The sequence below is a fragment of the Dromiciops gliroides genome, chromosome 1 (genome assembly GCF_019393635.1).
Source record: "Dromiciops gliroides isolate mDroGli1 chromosome 1, mDroGli1.pri, whole genome shotgun sequence".
Lineage (NCBI taxonomy): Eukaryota > Metazoa > Chordata > Mammalia > Microbiotheria > Microbiotheriidae > Dromiciops > Dromiciops gliroides.
The window spans coordinates 50,045,165-50,060,434 of NC_057861.1; the positions used below are offsets into that span (position 1 = coordinate 50,045,165).

General features: G+C 47.1%; 1 protein-coding gene across 3 annotated transcripts in view; it reads left to right on the plus strand.

Moving 5' to 3' along the window:
- The window catches only part of CCDC124 (coiled-coil domain containing 124), a 45,385-nt gene that overhangs the window by 12,903 nt on the left and 17,212 nt on the right, over positions 1 to 15,270 (plus strand). For 2 of the 3 annotated variants that reach the window (XM_043972358.1, XM_043972364.1), the window contains exons 2-3: positions 8,974 to 9,145; positions 11,383 to 11,484. In XM_043972358.1, the coding sequence (XP_043828293.1) occupies positions 8,987 to 9,145; positions 11,383 to 11,484 (261 nt within the window). In that variant the 5' untranslated portion in view covers positions 8,974 to 8,986. The remainder of the gene's footprint in view (positions 1 to 8,973; positions 9,146 to 11,382; positions 11,485 to 15,270) is intronic. The other variant, XM_043972368.1, reaches the window with a different exon arrangement.

The window sequence follows — 15,270 nt, forward strand, 5'->3', positions numbered from 1 at the left end:
TAGGTGGCGCAGTGGATAAAGCACAGGCCCTGGATTCAGGAGGACCTGAGTTCAAATTCTATCTCAGACACTTAATACTTACTAGCTGTGTGACCTTGGGCAAGTCACTTAACCCTCATTGCCCTGCCCCCCCCAAATGTATACAAATCAGCTATTACTAACTATAGGGTATACCACATTCCATACCCATGTCTCCTCACCTCTACATAAAGGGGGTGGAAATACATTTTCTTCAGCTTTCTTCCTGGGTCAAACATGCCCATTAAATTGATATGACATCTCTTGGTGATGCTTGATGGTGGGTAAGAGATGAAATGAGTGAGGAAACAAAGGTTCAATCTGCCAAGCATGCCAATTGCCCAACAGATTGGGAAGAGGCCCCCTCCTCAGCTTAGGACCGGATCTCAAACACAGGGAAAGACAGACTTTTATACATTAAAAACAATCAAATAAGACCAATTAATTAAAAGGAAAGCATAACATTAGGTAATCTGATTACTAATTGGAGGAAAGATAGGGGTTTTCCAAGTAGGGAGGAGCAGAGTAAACAAGTAAAATTCCCTGAATTCAGAAAAAAAAAGTATCTCACTCCACCCAAGTGTCTGTGAACAATCAAAGGTACATGGAGGGGGCAGCTAGGTGGCGCAGTGGATAGAGCACCGGCCCTGGATTCAAGAGGACCTGAGTTCAAATGTGGCCTCAGACACTTGACACTTACTAGCTGTGTGACCCGGGGCAAGTCACTTAACCCTCATTGCCCCAACCAAAAAAAAAAAAAAGGTACATAGAAACAAGGTGGATGGGTACAAGGCCATTTTTCAGATAAGACATGGGTTGCTTGAGATCTACAATTCTGAGAACACTGCATCAATCTGGATCTGGATGGCTTTCTGGTCAGCATAGCCTAGGTACTTGGTTAAGGGTCTCTAGGCAGTAGGGAAAGATGATCTAGCTTCCCAGCCATGGAGAACTACCTTCAAACAATGCAGCAAGGTTCTCTCCCAATTCTCGCAGCTGAATAAAGTTTTCTCACAAGACATAAGTTGGACGAGACCCATAACGGAATAGAAAGGAAACTGAGCTAGCTCCAGAATTGGACACAAGACAGAGTCAGCATGGTTCACTCAGTTCCCACAATTAACCACTTGCTGTCCTAATTCCCTTCATTTCCTCACGCTGGTGGTTCTTGCTATTTACATGGCTGCTGTGTTCTGTGTGGTGTTTTCCTGGTTCTGCTGACTTGAGTCTGCATCACCTTGTATGTCTTCGTGTGATTCTCTGAATCTTTTTGGTTATAGATGCCATAAGGCTTTCAGGAATGTTGCATTGGGACCCTGGACTACATTTTTTGATCTGGGCTTGGTAGTCTGCTTTCATGAAGCTGACGTCAAAGATTCTAGGTTCTCAAAAGTTCCGGGTGCATAGCAAAATGAACACTGATCTCTCACGTTTATATGGTGATTTACACCTCACACCGGTGCTTTCCCATCCATTATTTCATCTGATCCTCTAATGGGTCCAGGGAGGGAAATAGGGCTGGGATTACTCTCCCCCTCTGACAGGTTGTCATTGGTGTGTGAAGGTCACCCTGGGTTCTCAGAGGCTATGCCAGCAAAGCACAAGTTCTAGCAGGCCTTTGCACTCAGAAAATGAGCTGAGCTCAGATGCTTGTCACCAAAAGCCAGCTGCGCCTGGTGTTGGCTGGTGATCGCTGGGGCCTCAGCCATAGCATTGCAAATGTCTGCTTGGGTCACAAAGGGCCAGTGGTGTGACTGCCTACCCACGCTGCTGAAATCACTTACATCTTTTTTTTTTTTTAGTTAATCTACAATATTTCTGTGACTAAAATTGAAAATTTTATCCTTTCTTCCTCCCCAACATCTCTAACATCCAACCCCTTTCGACTTGAGTGGATCTCAGACATTTTTTATCTCAGCACAGTTTTATTCGCCACAAGGAATCACAGCACACTGAATGTTTGGATTGGCAGCACCCTGGGAGAGTTGGGAAACTCATTTATGCACATTTTCCCTTCAATAAGAGCAGACAGTTTTGTTCTTTATGAGTTCATGGTCTGATGTGTTATGAGGTCATGGCATATGTGTAATAGGCATGTTTTGTTTATTTAGTGAATAAAATGTTTTCTCTGTAGTAACATGACACAATTTTGTAGTACACTTAGCAAAACCCCAAATATCCTGACTGCAGCACACCTTTGGAGATCTCTGTCTCTGCCCTGCTCACATTGCTACCACCAAGGCAGACCCTTTCCCATAGAAAGTGATGAAGGCCCACCTACCTGTTTCATCAGGAGTTCGCTTCTGAGTGCATTAGAACATTCTCTTTATTTTCCAGGTATCAAGGGTTTTTGTTTTGTTTGTTTTGGTTAATCTCTCTCTCTCTCTTTCCCACAACCCCCCACACCCACTGAGCAATTTTTTCCCTAAAAATCCCTCAATGCATATCTGCATTGGCAAGACAAATCCCCTTATTATCCATGTCTGAAAACGTGTCTCTTTCTGCATCTTAAATTAATCATGTCTCTGTCCAGAGAATGAGGGGCATGCTTGTTTCATCCCCATTCTTTTGGACTTAAGAGTTTATCAGTGCATTGCTCAAAGTTCTAAAGTCTTTCACAGTTGTTTCTCATCATTAGATAGAAGTGGTTGACACCATTGACAGATGAGGAAACTAAAGTCAGAAACTATGGACTCAAGGTCACAGAACTTGTATGTTACATACCTAGAACTTATAAGCTAAAACCAGAGTGTTCTGACCCTTTTTCCAGTGTCCTCCCTAATTTATTTTGGAATTGCCCTACATGAATTTACTTTAGCCCCTTTTGAATACGTTTGTACTTTTTCTTAGCCTTCCCAACTTCTTGGTGGTGATCAAGTCTGTCCAAGTCCACCGTTGGATATGTAAAGTAGCATCATGGAATCTGAGGACTTAGCTGGAAGGGACCCCTAGAGGTCAGCTAGTCACAGGTCACAGAATCCTTTCTCTTTTTTTTCCAGTTTTAAATGTTTACTCATATCTTTTTTGGGGGGGTGGGTTGAGGCAATTGGGGTTTAGTGACTTGCCCAGGGTCACACAGCTAGTAAGTGTTAAGTGTCTGAGGCCGGATTTGAACTCAGGTCCTCCTGAATCCAGGGCTGGTGCTCTATCCACTGTGCCACCTAGCTGCCCCTTACTCATATCTTTATCTATGGCCCCAGATGTTTTTGGTTTTGGTTTTTGCAGGGCAGTGAGGGTTAAGTGACTTGCCCAGGGTCACACAGCTAGTTAAGTGTCAAGTGTCTGAGGCTGGATTTGAACTCTGGTCCTCCTGAATCCAGGGCCAGTGCTTTATCCACTGTACCACCTAGCTGCCCCTTGTTTACTCATATCTTGAGGTTTTTATGCCTCTTCTTTTCCAAATATGCCCCTCCCCAACGAGCTGGCCCCTAGTCATAGGAAGAATTGCAGCAAATTTATCCGTTCCGTTCTCCCAGCCCAGGGAAGAAGGGGGGTGGGCACACTTCTCTTTTCTGTGGGTTCAGACTTGCTCACCAGAATAACTCAGGTGAGTCTGTCTAGTTCAGTCTGCATCCATTTATGTCTTTCCGGCTGATGGTGCCATAGTTCATAGAATGCTGGGCCTGGTCCAGAAGACCTTAGTTCAAATGTAACCTCAGACACCAACCCTGGCCAGGTTACTTTTTTAAAAAAACCCTCTGTTTGCCTCAGTTTCCTCAACAATAAAGTGTGTGTGTAGGGGGGGGTAATAATAGCACCTGCCTCCCAGGGTCATCACGAGGATCAAGTGATATATTTGTTAAGCACCTAGCATGGTGCTTGGTACATAGTAGGTGCTAGATTAATGTTACATGCATTTATAATTTATTCTCTGAATTCTTTGTATTCATTAATTCCCTTTATTTTAAAGATAAAAGGAAGCCTGAAAACATTCAGTAATCCCTCTGGGAGCCAGCAGAATCAGGATTCGAACCCAGATTATCTGATTTCTAAGGCCAGTGCTTTTTCCAAATTAGTCCTCGATGCATCCCAACTTTTTTTTTTTTAATCCCCAGATGGGGCGCCCTCGTTTCTCAGCTGTTTATACTTCTTGTTGAACAGTTCACCCTATTTTGTTGAGTCCTTGCTAGCTGCATAGCCAGAGGTGGAGATGAAGATGGGATCCTCAGAAAGGGTATTCCCATGAAGTCAGCCATGTGAGCAAGAGGCGTGGAGGTTAGAAAGCATAGGCGCATTTGGACATTGGAGCAGAAAGTATATGTTAGGGAAGGTCAAGTCGGAAAGGGGGCTTGGGGCAGGATCATGGTGGACCTCGAATGCCAAACTAAGAACTCCTTAATGTATTCAGTGGGAAGTCAGTGAAGGCTCTTGAAAAAGAAAGATTTACATTTCCATAGTGCTTTAAGGTTTATGAAGCAACATGCCCATCATGGCCCAGTAATGTAATTCATATTATTCCCATTTTATAGATTTTGAAACATGGACTCAACAAGATGAAGCCCAAGGTCACACAACTAGTACATCTCAGGGCCAGGGCTTGTGACCCTGCTACCAGTGCTCCTTCCTGTTCACAAAGTATGGGAGTGGCATGAGCTGGCAGCCAGGGCAGGGTGGAGTAGAGCAGGGAAGGGGTTGGGAGGCTCCTGAAATGCTGCCAGGGAAGTGAAGAACACAGAACCCAAAGGTAGCAAGCCTAATGACCGCCCATGGAACTAGGTAAAGACAATAACATGTTCAGTCAACAGAAAAGAAGTTCAGGAGGGATCATGGAAACAACCAGTAATTGGTTACTCAGTGCACAGAGTCAGCATACACTTGTTAACAATAGGGAAGCCAAGGGACTTTCTGCAGGGGTGCAACAATCGGGAGTTTTGTTAAGTCTTTATGTTCTTTTCTTGTTTATGTTTGTACTTGACTATGGAATCTAAAATAAGATGTACTTTAAAAAAATACAGGTCGGAGTGAATAAGGACCAGAGATGGAGAGGAGGCAGGGACAAGATTCCTTTTGAAGGTAGAAGCCCCAGGATTTGACGGTTTATTGGGCATGAAGACATAGGAGAGTCCCTATCAGAGAAGATGACAGTGCCATTAATTGAAATTGGAAAACCTAAAGGAGGAATGGGCTTCATGGGCGATGCATGTGTTGGGTTTGGGAAAAGGAGTTTGAGGTGTGGCAAGTGGCCAGAAGACAGCTGTGAAAGGGCTAGTTGGAAATGCAGAAGCAGCACTTGGGGGAGATTGGGGGTCATGCCCATGGCCTGTGAGCATATCACCTCTCACTTCTAGTCTTGTTAGACCACACCATCATCAGCCAGAATCACAGGCAAATAATAATAACTAGCATTTATATAGTGCCTACTGTGAAACAGGCACTGTGCTAAATGAGCATTTACAGATTTGTTTTATTTGATCTTCACATCCACACTGCAAGCTGGGTGCTATTATCATCCCCATTTTATAATCAAAGAAACTGAAGCAAACAGGTTAAGTGACTGGCCCAAGGTCACACAGCCAAATTTGAAATCAGATCTTCCTGCCTCCAGGCCTAGTGACCTATCCTCCGTGCCAGCTAGCTATAGTAATTACTGGAGTAATAGCCCATCAAGTCAAACCAGCCTTTGGCATGTGCTAAGTGATCCCTTGTCTTTACACCTCAATAATTCATCATTTCAGACTTAGTAGATTCTCCTTCCACTGATCCAAGTTACAACCCCTCTGTACCTTTAGTAGTTGCTTTTGTGACTGAAAAGCTTCTCACCTGGTAGCCGGCCCAGCAGTGGTGAGCTGTTTAACATTTCGCTAGATCAGTGCTGGTATAACAGTCTGGGTCTGTCATTCAAAGACTTTCCAGCCTCGTAGCACTTGCCAGAGCTTGCCCTCCATTGGCACAACCTTTGAGAACCTTGGTCCCCACCTCTGGCCATGCTGAGACATGGAAGGAAGCCTTAAATGGATGCTTTCCTGGTGTATCAGTCTTAAAGGGGCAATGCCATTCTTCCTTCCTGGATTCCCAACATCCTTCTGCCTCCTATGAAATCATGGACTCTCAAGAGTTGGAAGGTCAGATGCAGGAGACCTGGCTTCCGGCCCTGGCCATTAGCTCCCTTCTACCACTTGAAGCCCTTCACAGACCCCCTCCTCTCTCCAGTTGTAAGGATGGGGCTGTTGGGAGGGTGGGAGGAAGTCATTAACCTGAGAAGCTCTTTCATCTTTAGAGAACTGCACACATCTGAGACATCTCACAGCTCTCAAAGCCAAACTCCAAGCCTGCTCCTGATTGTTTCTGGCACTGACGAACTCACTGTGCCCCTCCACACTCTGTTCCATCATTGGACAGCTCTGGTGGCTAAGATGCTCTTCTCTTGAGCTGAAGTCTTCCGTGCTGTTACTTCCTCCAGCATTTCATCCCATTTTAACCACATTTTCTAGCAAATGATTGCCCTCTGAATGTGTGCAGACAGAAGTGAGCTCCACCTCCTGCCCCGCCAGTCTTCTGAAGCTCAACACCCCCATTTCTTTCAGCTGCCCCTCTTAGGACATGACCTAGTTGCTGCCCCATCCTGGCTGCACATTTCTGCATGTGGATCCAACTGGCAAAGTGGGCTTCCCAGAATAGGACACAATCCAGCAGTTTTTGAGGAATGGAGCAAATACAGGCTGAAGCTGTGTGCAAAGCAAGGGGTGCAGGCTGCAGGAGATGTCCGGAGCTCAGCAGCTCCCTGTGGGCAAAGGCTTTTGGTCTTCTGTCTGTATCCCCATTACCTTGCATGTAGGACACATGCTAGTGTTTGCTGAATTCAGTGAATGCTGTCTCCTGCCTTTGAGAGCTTAGTCCAGCAGAGGGCATTTGATGCAGAAATATTTGCACCTCCAGATAAATACATGCCCCCTCTCCTGTGGAAGGAACATTCAGTAACCTCAGAGCTCATCTCTGCTCACTTGGCTTAGCCCACTCCCTTTTGTATAGCTGATTCTCCTTTGACTCAGTTATTCCTTTTCCTTTTCTTCCCATCCACCATTTGATTATATAAGATCTTGAAACATCTTTATATCCTGGTTGTGAAGCACAATGCCATCTTCCTTACAGTAGGTGCTTAATATTGTCGTGAAAATGCAATATAGCATCTCGCCTTGAGTAAACCTTTTAAGCCAACAAGAGTATGATTGAAGTCTTTCCCTCGGAGCAAAGGGCTTCTGTCATACCTGGTGCACAGCAATATCTGGACACTTGAAAGAGATTGAGTTAAGAGAGAACCAGGTTCCATGTGGGAGATTATGGCTCTTAGGCTACCAGCTAGAAGACAAGAATGACAGTCTTGTCAGTGACTAACTCCCTGGGGACAAGGAGACAGACACCTTCCCAGACCAGAGGAAGGAAGGCCTGTGGTTCTTCAGCCTGTCCCGAAACTGCTGGAATGTGGCTTTCCCTGGAGAGTCCTGGACCTGTTTTGTTCTGTCTTGGTGGCTGTAGGCAGCTGGAAACCAGCTCCACCTCAGCTGGGGCTCCCCCAGGAGTCCTCGGGGTCATTCTTAGAGCTGATTGGCCCAGGGTCCCTCAGGACTTCTTCCCTAGGAGCCCCAAGGAGAAGTCTGGGGATCTGGTTAGCAGGACTACAATAATAACACCACTTCCATACAATAAGCCCGCCTCTGACCTTACAATTGGTATTTTTTGAACTGCAATTCACGTGCCATATGGATGTTGTTGGCACTGCTGCTTTCCAGGGTAGAGGGACACACTTAGTGTCCTTGCCCAAGTCAGTAGACCTTGTAAATATTTCCATGTCTGTCAGTTATAAAGGTCCATTACTCACAATTATTTTGCAACTGGCTGTTTGATAAATTGCACATGCTTACCTCAAGTTGCCCCAGTAGCCATAGGAAAGGAAATTCAACAATGAAAGACCTTGGCCATGGTGTGAAAAGTGGGGAGAAGTGCATCTGAGTGGCCTCCAGCCGTATCTTGCCCTTTCCTTGCTAAGGCTTGGTTTCTTTTCATCCTTTTTTGATCCTGAATAAAGAATATACATGGACATCTCAATTTCCTTTGCAAAATGAGGAGGCTGACCTGAATAATCTCTAAGCTCCCTTCCACAACACATTGTCCCGTGATACTAAGAGCCAGGACTTTAGAATCCTGACCTCCCCAATTCAGAGTTCTTTCCTTTTTACTCCTGATATGTATAATGGTGACCCTAAATCATCAGCACATTGGATTCTGCTCTTTATACTGCTAAAGAAGAGGGGGAGGAGTGATCAATTGCTTAGTGATTTTCATCCAGAAGAATTGAAATTTTTCAAAATAATACTTACCTGGGTAAAGCTTCAGTTATCTGAAAGTGTCAGGTTTCTAGTCAAGGGGGGGTCAAGGATGATTGGAGTTTTAACATATTTGATTTTTATTTTAAATGGCAAAACTATACCCAAAATGTGAGGTCTGTTTGAAAAGCTGTGGGAACAGGATGGTTGGCCAGTTCCTCGCCAGGAATCTGGCAGCTGTGATCAGGAGCCAGGTGGAGAAAGGCTGACTAATAGATTGCCAGTTTGGCCTTTAATAGGCTTCATTTCACCCACACACAAAGCAATTTTTAAGTCAACTCAGGTGGGTTGGAAAGAAGCTCTTTAAGACCTTTGGGCCTCTAGGAGGCAGGGCTCTTGCTGTTTCTGGAGTCATTCCTGGGAGCTAGCTGAACCCCCCTGCACCCCCTCCCCAGGAAGCCTTCCCTACACATTTACTGGCTTACTGTATTGCAGCTGTTGGAAGGGTCCTCAAAGCGCAAGCTGTCCATGCCGAGGGGTTCCACAGAAGGCCCCTGAGCCAACCCCGCCCTTGGCTGAAAACAGGGGTGCTACATCTTCATCCTTGAGCTGTGCTGTGGGTCTCTATGCCGGGTGTTAGTCGGTCTGTGTGAGTTGAGGGGGATGCCTGACCTTTGTTCTTCTTTTCCTGAAGTCCATGCTGAGGGATGCCCAAGAAGTTCCAGGGCGAGAACACCAAGTCGGCCGCTGCCCGAGCAAGGAAGGCCGAGGCCAAAGCAGCAGCTGATGCCAAGCGGCAGCAGGAGCTGGAGGATGCCTATTGGAGGGATGATGACAAACACGTCATGAGGAAGGAGCAGAGGAAGGTCTGTGATGGAGGGGAGAATGGCCCTGTTCATGCCTTGTGTTTTCCAGTGGGATTTCTCTTCTGCAACCCGCCTCCTGTCTAGTCAGATTTGGGTTGAAGGAATCGGGGATATTTAGAAAAATATAAGACAGACATGATCACTGATGACTGTCTTGGGACAGGGGGAGGAGAGTTCTTTGCTTGGAGCAGAATGGGGAGAAGAGAGAGAGGCAGAGTGCTGTTGGCTGGAAGCAAGTACGTTCTTAGCACTGGAGCCATGGCATGAGCTGCCCCCAGAGGCAGTGAAATCCCTGTAATCTTGGGCATTCCAGAGAATCTGGCGGGTGGGATCTAGGCTTCAGGTCTGATGTGGCTGAAACGGCAGACTCTCAAATGGCCTTGTTTGCCTTGGAAGAGCTTGCTTCTTACCTCCTCTCTTCGTCTGCCATCAAGAATGTGATTTCCTGGGGGGGGGGGGGGCGCCCTAGGTGGCACAGTGGATAAAGCACCAGCCCTGGATTCATGAGTACATGAGTTCAAATCCAGCCTCAGACACTTGACACTTACTAGCTATGTGACCCTGGGCAAGTCACTTAACCCCCATTGCCCCGCCCAAAAAGAAAAAAAAAAGAATGATTTCCCACCTCCTCATCAATACTCGTGGAAGGATCACTGTTTACCAGATGAGGATATAAAGAGCGAATTAGAAAGTTCCCTGAAACCAGGGATTTGGCGGGGGTGGGGCATTCTACCTGGGAAAACAGGATAGGTGCCCCAAGAAAGAGAAAATCTGGTTCAGGGGCCACTTCTTCCATGATGTCTTCCAGTGTGACATCACCTTTCTCATCTGCACTGACAACATTGTAACCTCATGTACTTTCACATTGTATCTTGAGTGTATGTTTATACATAGATGTATATGTGTAGCACACACATCTAAGTGTCAGAGTAAGAAAGAGATCTCAGAGCCTGGGATATCATAAAAACATAGCTTATTGGAGTTGGAAGGCCCTTGGGGATCTAGTGCAGCCTCTTAATTGTCCATCACAACCCCAGTGGAAGACAGGGACTCCCCAGAGTGCAGGGCTTTGCACATAGTAGACCCTTTGTAAATATTTTGTGAGTTTGTAGAATTCCAAAAGGGAGAAACTGAGACCCGGATTCAGCTTGTCCAAAATCATTTGCCCTTCCCTACCTCCCCCTCCAAGAGTGTGGTCAAGGTGAGACCAGTTGGTCCCCTAGCCTCCCCTTGAATACCTCCAAGGGATCCTGACAGGAATACTTTGGGATAACTGATGGTCAGGGTGGTCTTTCTGACACTGAGCCCAAGTCTACCCATTGTTTGCGACCAAATAAGGATATCTAACCTTTTGTCAATGGACCGTCCTTTCAAATACATGAAGAAGACTGGTGCTACCGCTTCCCTAAGTCTCCCCTTTGACTGTTTCCTCTCAGACAATTGCCAGCTCTGGCCAGCAGGTGGCAGGGGAGGACCAGCATAAGTCCCCTGCTTGGCACTAAACCTGACTGTTGTGGGTGCCTGTGGGGAAAGGGAGCTGCCACCAATCCTCCATTCTCCTCTGACATGTGACAGTGGCCCATCTGACATTGACATTGATGGACCAGCCTGGCTGGCACTTCCCCACTTGAGGGAAATCATTTTAGGGTTCGATGGAGCTTAGCACAGTGCAGGCGGGTGGGCTCAACTTGTGCATTATGAGACAAACAACCCATAATAAGGCTGGAGTCTTGGAGATTGGGAAGTTAATGCCTGGAGGCAATACTAGGGAGAGTTAATGGACTGATTCCTGTCACTGAGGCATTACTGTTTATTTGGCTCTCATTCTGGAAGCCCCCAAATGAATGTCTGATTTCCTCGGAGAGCCACATGCACATCCTTTGAACTAATGTAACATTCTAAACCCCTTTTATTGCATTTTTACATGATAGTCTGTGTTCTGTTTTTATATTCATCGAATATCAAATCAAGATGGGACCTTAAAACTGAAACAGAAGGTCAGAGCTAGAGAGGACGTTGGAGAGCTTTTAGCCTTTCGCTTGGTGCTGGGAGCTCATTGTCTAGCAGAGAAAATAAGAGACGTGTAGAGGAATATCACTACTGTGGCCCCGAATGGGATCTAAGGGCAGCAGTGAAGTGGCTGGGCTTGTCAGGGTTCAGAGGAAGAAGAGGTCACTGATGGCTTGGGGATCTGAGGGAGCTTCCCGGAGAACGTTCTGTTCTGCGCTTCCTTCCAGCTCTGCCATTGCTCTGATCTAAGGTCTCGGGGACTCTCTGTGGTGTCCATTGCTCTCCAAGGAAATCAGATATTCATTTCAGGACCTCCACAAAAAGAGCGGGTAAGAACAGCGCACCGCATTTGCTTCCTTTCCCCACAGCTGGGCATTTTCTCCAGTACGCGAGGGATGGAGAGGATTTCGAACTAAACAGACATGGGGAGAAGGTATTCCAATTGTGAGAGTCTGTGTCCTAACCCCAATGCATTAAAGTAGGAAGAGACAGGATGGATGGATTCAGGGAATGGGTGGTACTTGGGTTCTGTGGGACTTGCAGCAAGTCTCTTTGCCCCTCAGGGCCTCATTTTTCTTGTCTCCGAAGTGAGAGGGTTGAATTCTCCAGCTCCTCTAGCTCAAGACATTTGGTAAGCCCCAGGGAGTACAGTTCGATGGGAGTGTAGAGAGGGCGATGGGGGGAGGAGTGATGGGAGAAAAGGCAGGCAAGGCAGCATGGGACTGTGTTCCAGAATATGGAGCAGAGAAGACCCAGGTTTGAGTCCCAGCTCTGCTACGATCTGATCTCTGACAAATCCTTTCCCCTCTTTGAGTCTCATTTTATCCGCATTCAACTCAGTAGTGATCTCTAAGGTCTCTTCCACCATTAGGCCCTATGATCCTGTAAATGGACGTTCAACTTGGAATATGACAGGCCTTATATAGGAAGCTAATCAATAGATAATAGAGCCATCCAAGGGTTTTGAGTAGAGAGCTGGGTGTTAGGTGGGTGACTCGAGCTGAGGGCTCCATGTACTTGGTATAACTACATAACAATATACTTGGTTTCCTTTGTTTTATGCATTTAAGAACATTCTCTGAAAGGGGGTCCATGGGTTTCACCAGACTGCCACCTGAGCCAAACAACTGATAAACAAAGAAACAGATGAATAAGGACCCCTGCTGTAGGACACAGTCTGTTGGATTCCCCCGGATCCTGCCCTCTCTTGCTTGGACTGTTGGTTCACCTTCCTAACTGGTCACTCTCTATCCTGTCTTTTCTCCTGCAGTCACTTCTGCTAAGGCTGCCAGAGTCAAGTCTTCCTAATGGACCTCTGGCCTCATTCTTGCTCTGTTCAAAAAAGCCCCTCAGGGCTCTGGTATCCCCCATGCTTTCCTATTCTGTACTTATCCACCCTTGGCTCCCATCTGGCACCTAATGCTTCAACTCAGAGAGACAATCAAGTCTTCCCTAAAGCAGGGCCCAGGCTTTCCTACCTCCACACCTTTGCTCCAGGCACTCGGTGTCAAATGAAGGAACAAAACTTATTATTCTCTAGGGGGCTGCCTTGATGCCTCTTAAACTTCAGGTCACCTGCTGTGGATGATAAAATACTGCCAAGGTTCGTGATGGAACAGACCCAAGAAGTAGCTTTGACCACTGGAGTACAAAGCTGATGGTGATGGTGGTGGAAGTGTAAAAAAGGAATGTTTCCTCCCATCCAGGGTATGAAATCTGTCTATTAATGCCCCACGTTAAGGAGCCCCAAGGCAGGGGTCATTGTGTCTGAACTGTTACTGCCTTGACTGTTCCATCAGGGTCCACATTTCTTTTTAAAAGTTCCAGCTTAGGGGGCAGCTAGATGGTGCACTGGATAAAGCACCAGCCCTGGATTCAAGAGGACCTGAGTTCAAATCCAGCCTCAGGCACTGATACTTACTAGCTGTGTGACCCTGTCAAGTCACTTAGGTGGTGCAGCGAATAGAGTACTGGCCCTGGATTCAGGAGGAACTGAGTTCAAATCCAGCCTTAGACACTTGTCACTTACTAGCTGTGTGACTCTGGGCAAGTCAAACCCTCATTGCCCCGCAAAAAAAAAAAAAGTTCCATCTTAGACTCCCAGAACCCCAGATCTTGGAAGGGGCCTTATCATCCAGGCCAGCTGTTGCCCAAGTGCTGCTGCCCTCGGTAGGGCATTTACTTGTCCTCCCATCTTGATTTGTGTTCATACATTCTACAGCCCTGTATTCTAGGTCAGAATACAGAAGGGGGATGCCAGCACTGGCAGGGACTTTCAGGTAAGAGCGCCTCACTTTGGGACACTTTTATTTGAACAAGCGTCCTTGTGACTTTGCCCCCCCCCCCCCAGGGCCTAGTTCTGCCCTTGTGGCCACCCCCCCACACACCTGCCCTTTGTGCATTATAAGGGTTCCCCATATATTTGAAGATGAGTGTCTTCCGGGACCAAGAGTCTGGGGAGGATGTTTGTAATAATTAAAAAACTCTTTCTTCCCTATCCATTGTCTCTCATTCAGGGTCAGGCGTCCCCAGTTCTTTCCACCAGACATTGGATGGGATGATTTGGGGCCCCATCCCCTCTGTCCATCCTCTTTGCCGGCCCTCCATGGAGGCAGCTTATGGTCTCTGGGAGCTCTGCGGGGCTGTAGGGCTGAGTAGGGAAGGTGAGACTGACTCAGTGCTTGATATCTTCTTGGGTCTCTGATGTCACTGGTGCTGGCTCTCCTTCTGTGGTTGCAGAGCACAGTGTCTGTGACTTCCAAGGAGGACCTCCCCTACATCCTGGAAGCCTTCGGCTCTATTCACAGAATCCCTGAATTTCCAAGTTGGAGGGGATCTCATCGATTGTTCAGTCTAGCCCACAGCTGTACAGTGCTCTCTCTACAACATACCTGGTCATCCAGCCTTAGCTGAGGGGCAGCTCCCTCCCAAGGCAGGCCGGGCCACTTTTAGACAGCCCTCATCCCATCCCTGTCCCCCACTTCCCTCTTCTTCAGACTAAATAGTCACCTGATCATCATGTGACCCATCACCATCGTGGTCCCCCTTCTCACCATGTTGTCCCGCTTATCACTGCCCTTCCTGAAATGAACAGGTAGTCAGGCCAGGGTAAAGGACAACGAATCTCTCTTGCTTCTTCCTGGAAGCCAGGCTTCTCTTCCTGCAGTGGGAGATCACCTAGAGGCCGTCACATCCCGCTGCCAGCTGAGACTGAGTGCGGTCCACCCAAAACCCCAGGTCTTTTGTAAGCCTCTGACTCACCCCCATCTTGTATCAGTGAAGTCAGTTGTTTGAGCTCAAGTGTAAGGCTTGACATTTAATGGGGTAAATGCATTCTTCTTCACCTCTTAGCCTAAGAGCTTTTTAAGATTCTGTCATCCAGTCTGCCAGCTTTTCTGTCCCATTCTGTGTCATCAGCCGACTTGATCAAGTCTGCCATCTGCCTTTATCAGCCATTGCTTCCTTTCAGCCAGCAGTTAGGAAGCACCAGCTCTGTGCAAGGCCCCAGCCTAGGCACAAGAGGCATAAACAGAAAGACAAACCATCCTGCCCTTACAGAGCTCACAGTTTACCTGGCAGATGCAACATATATAAAGATAAGTAGTGAGTGGCTATTCGTAGTAGAGAGAGCTGCTGACCTCCAGGCAGAAAGAGGAATGTGTCAGCCCCACCCATTGGCTGTGTGACCCTGAGCAAGTCATTAGACTGTTTCCTCAGCTCTAAAATGGAGAGGATAAGCTCACCTCCTTCCCCTGGTTGTGAGGCTCTAATTAGAGAGCATGCACTGAGTGCTCCACCAGTGCTCACTTATCAGACTTGTTAATAAATAAATTCAAGGTGATCCGAGGAAACAGAACGCTAAACTCTGACTCATCGGGGAAGGTTTCCCTGAGAAGCTCCTACCTCTCAGTCCTTTCCTTTTCTTGGGTACCAGTGTGGCCTGCTGGCTAGCCATCTGTCAGCTGTCACCTCCCTCCCCAATCAGGCATTTCCTGTAGGCCACTTGCCGGTAGTTAAGAGATTGCAAAGCTCTCTCTAGAGGAATTCTGCAGCGGGATGGATGCCGCAGTAGGGTCACTGGGAATGGGATACAGTGACGTCATAGACGTCCTTTG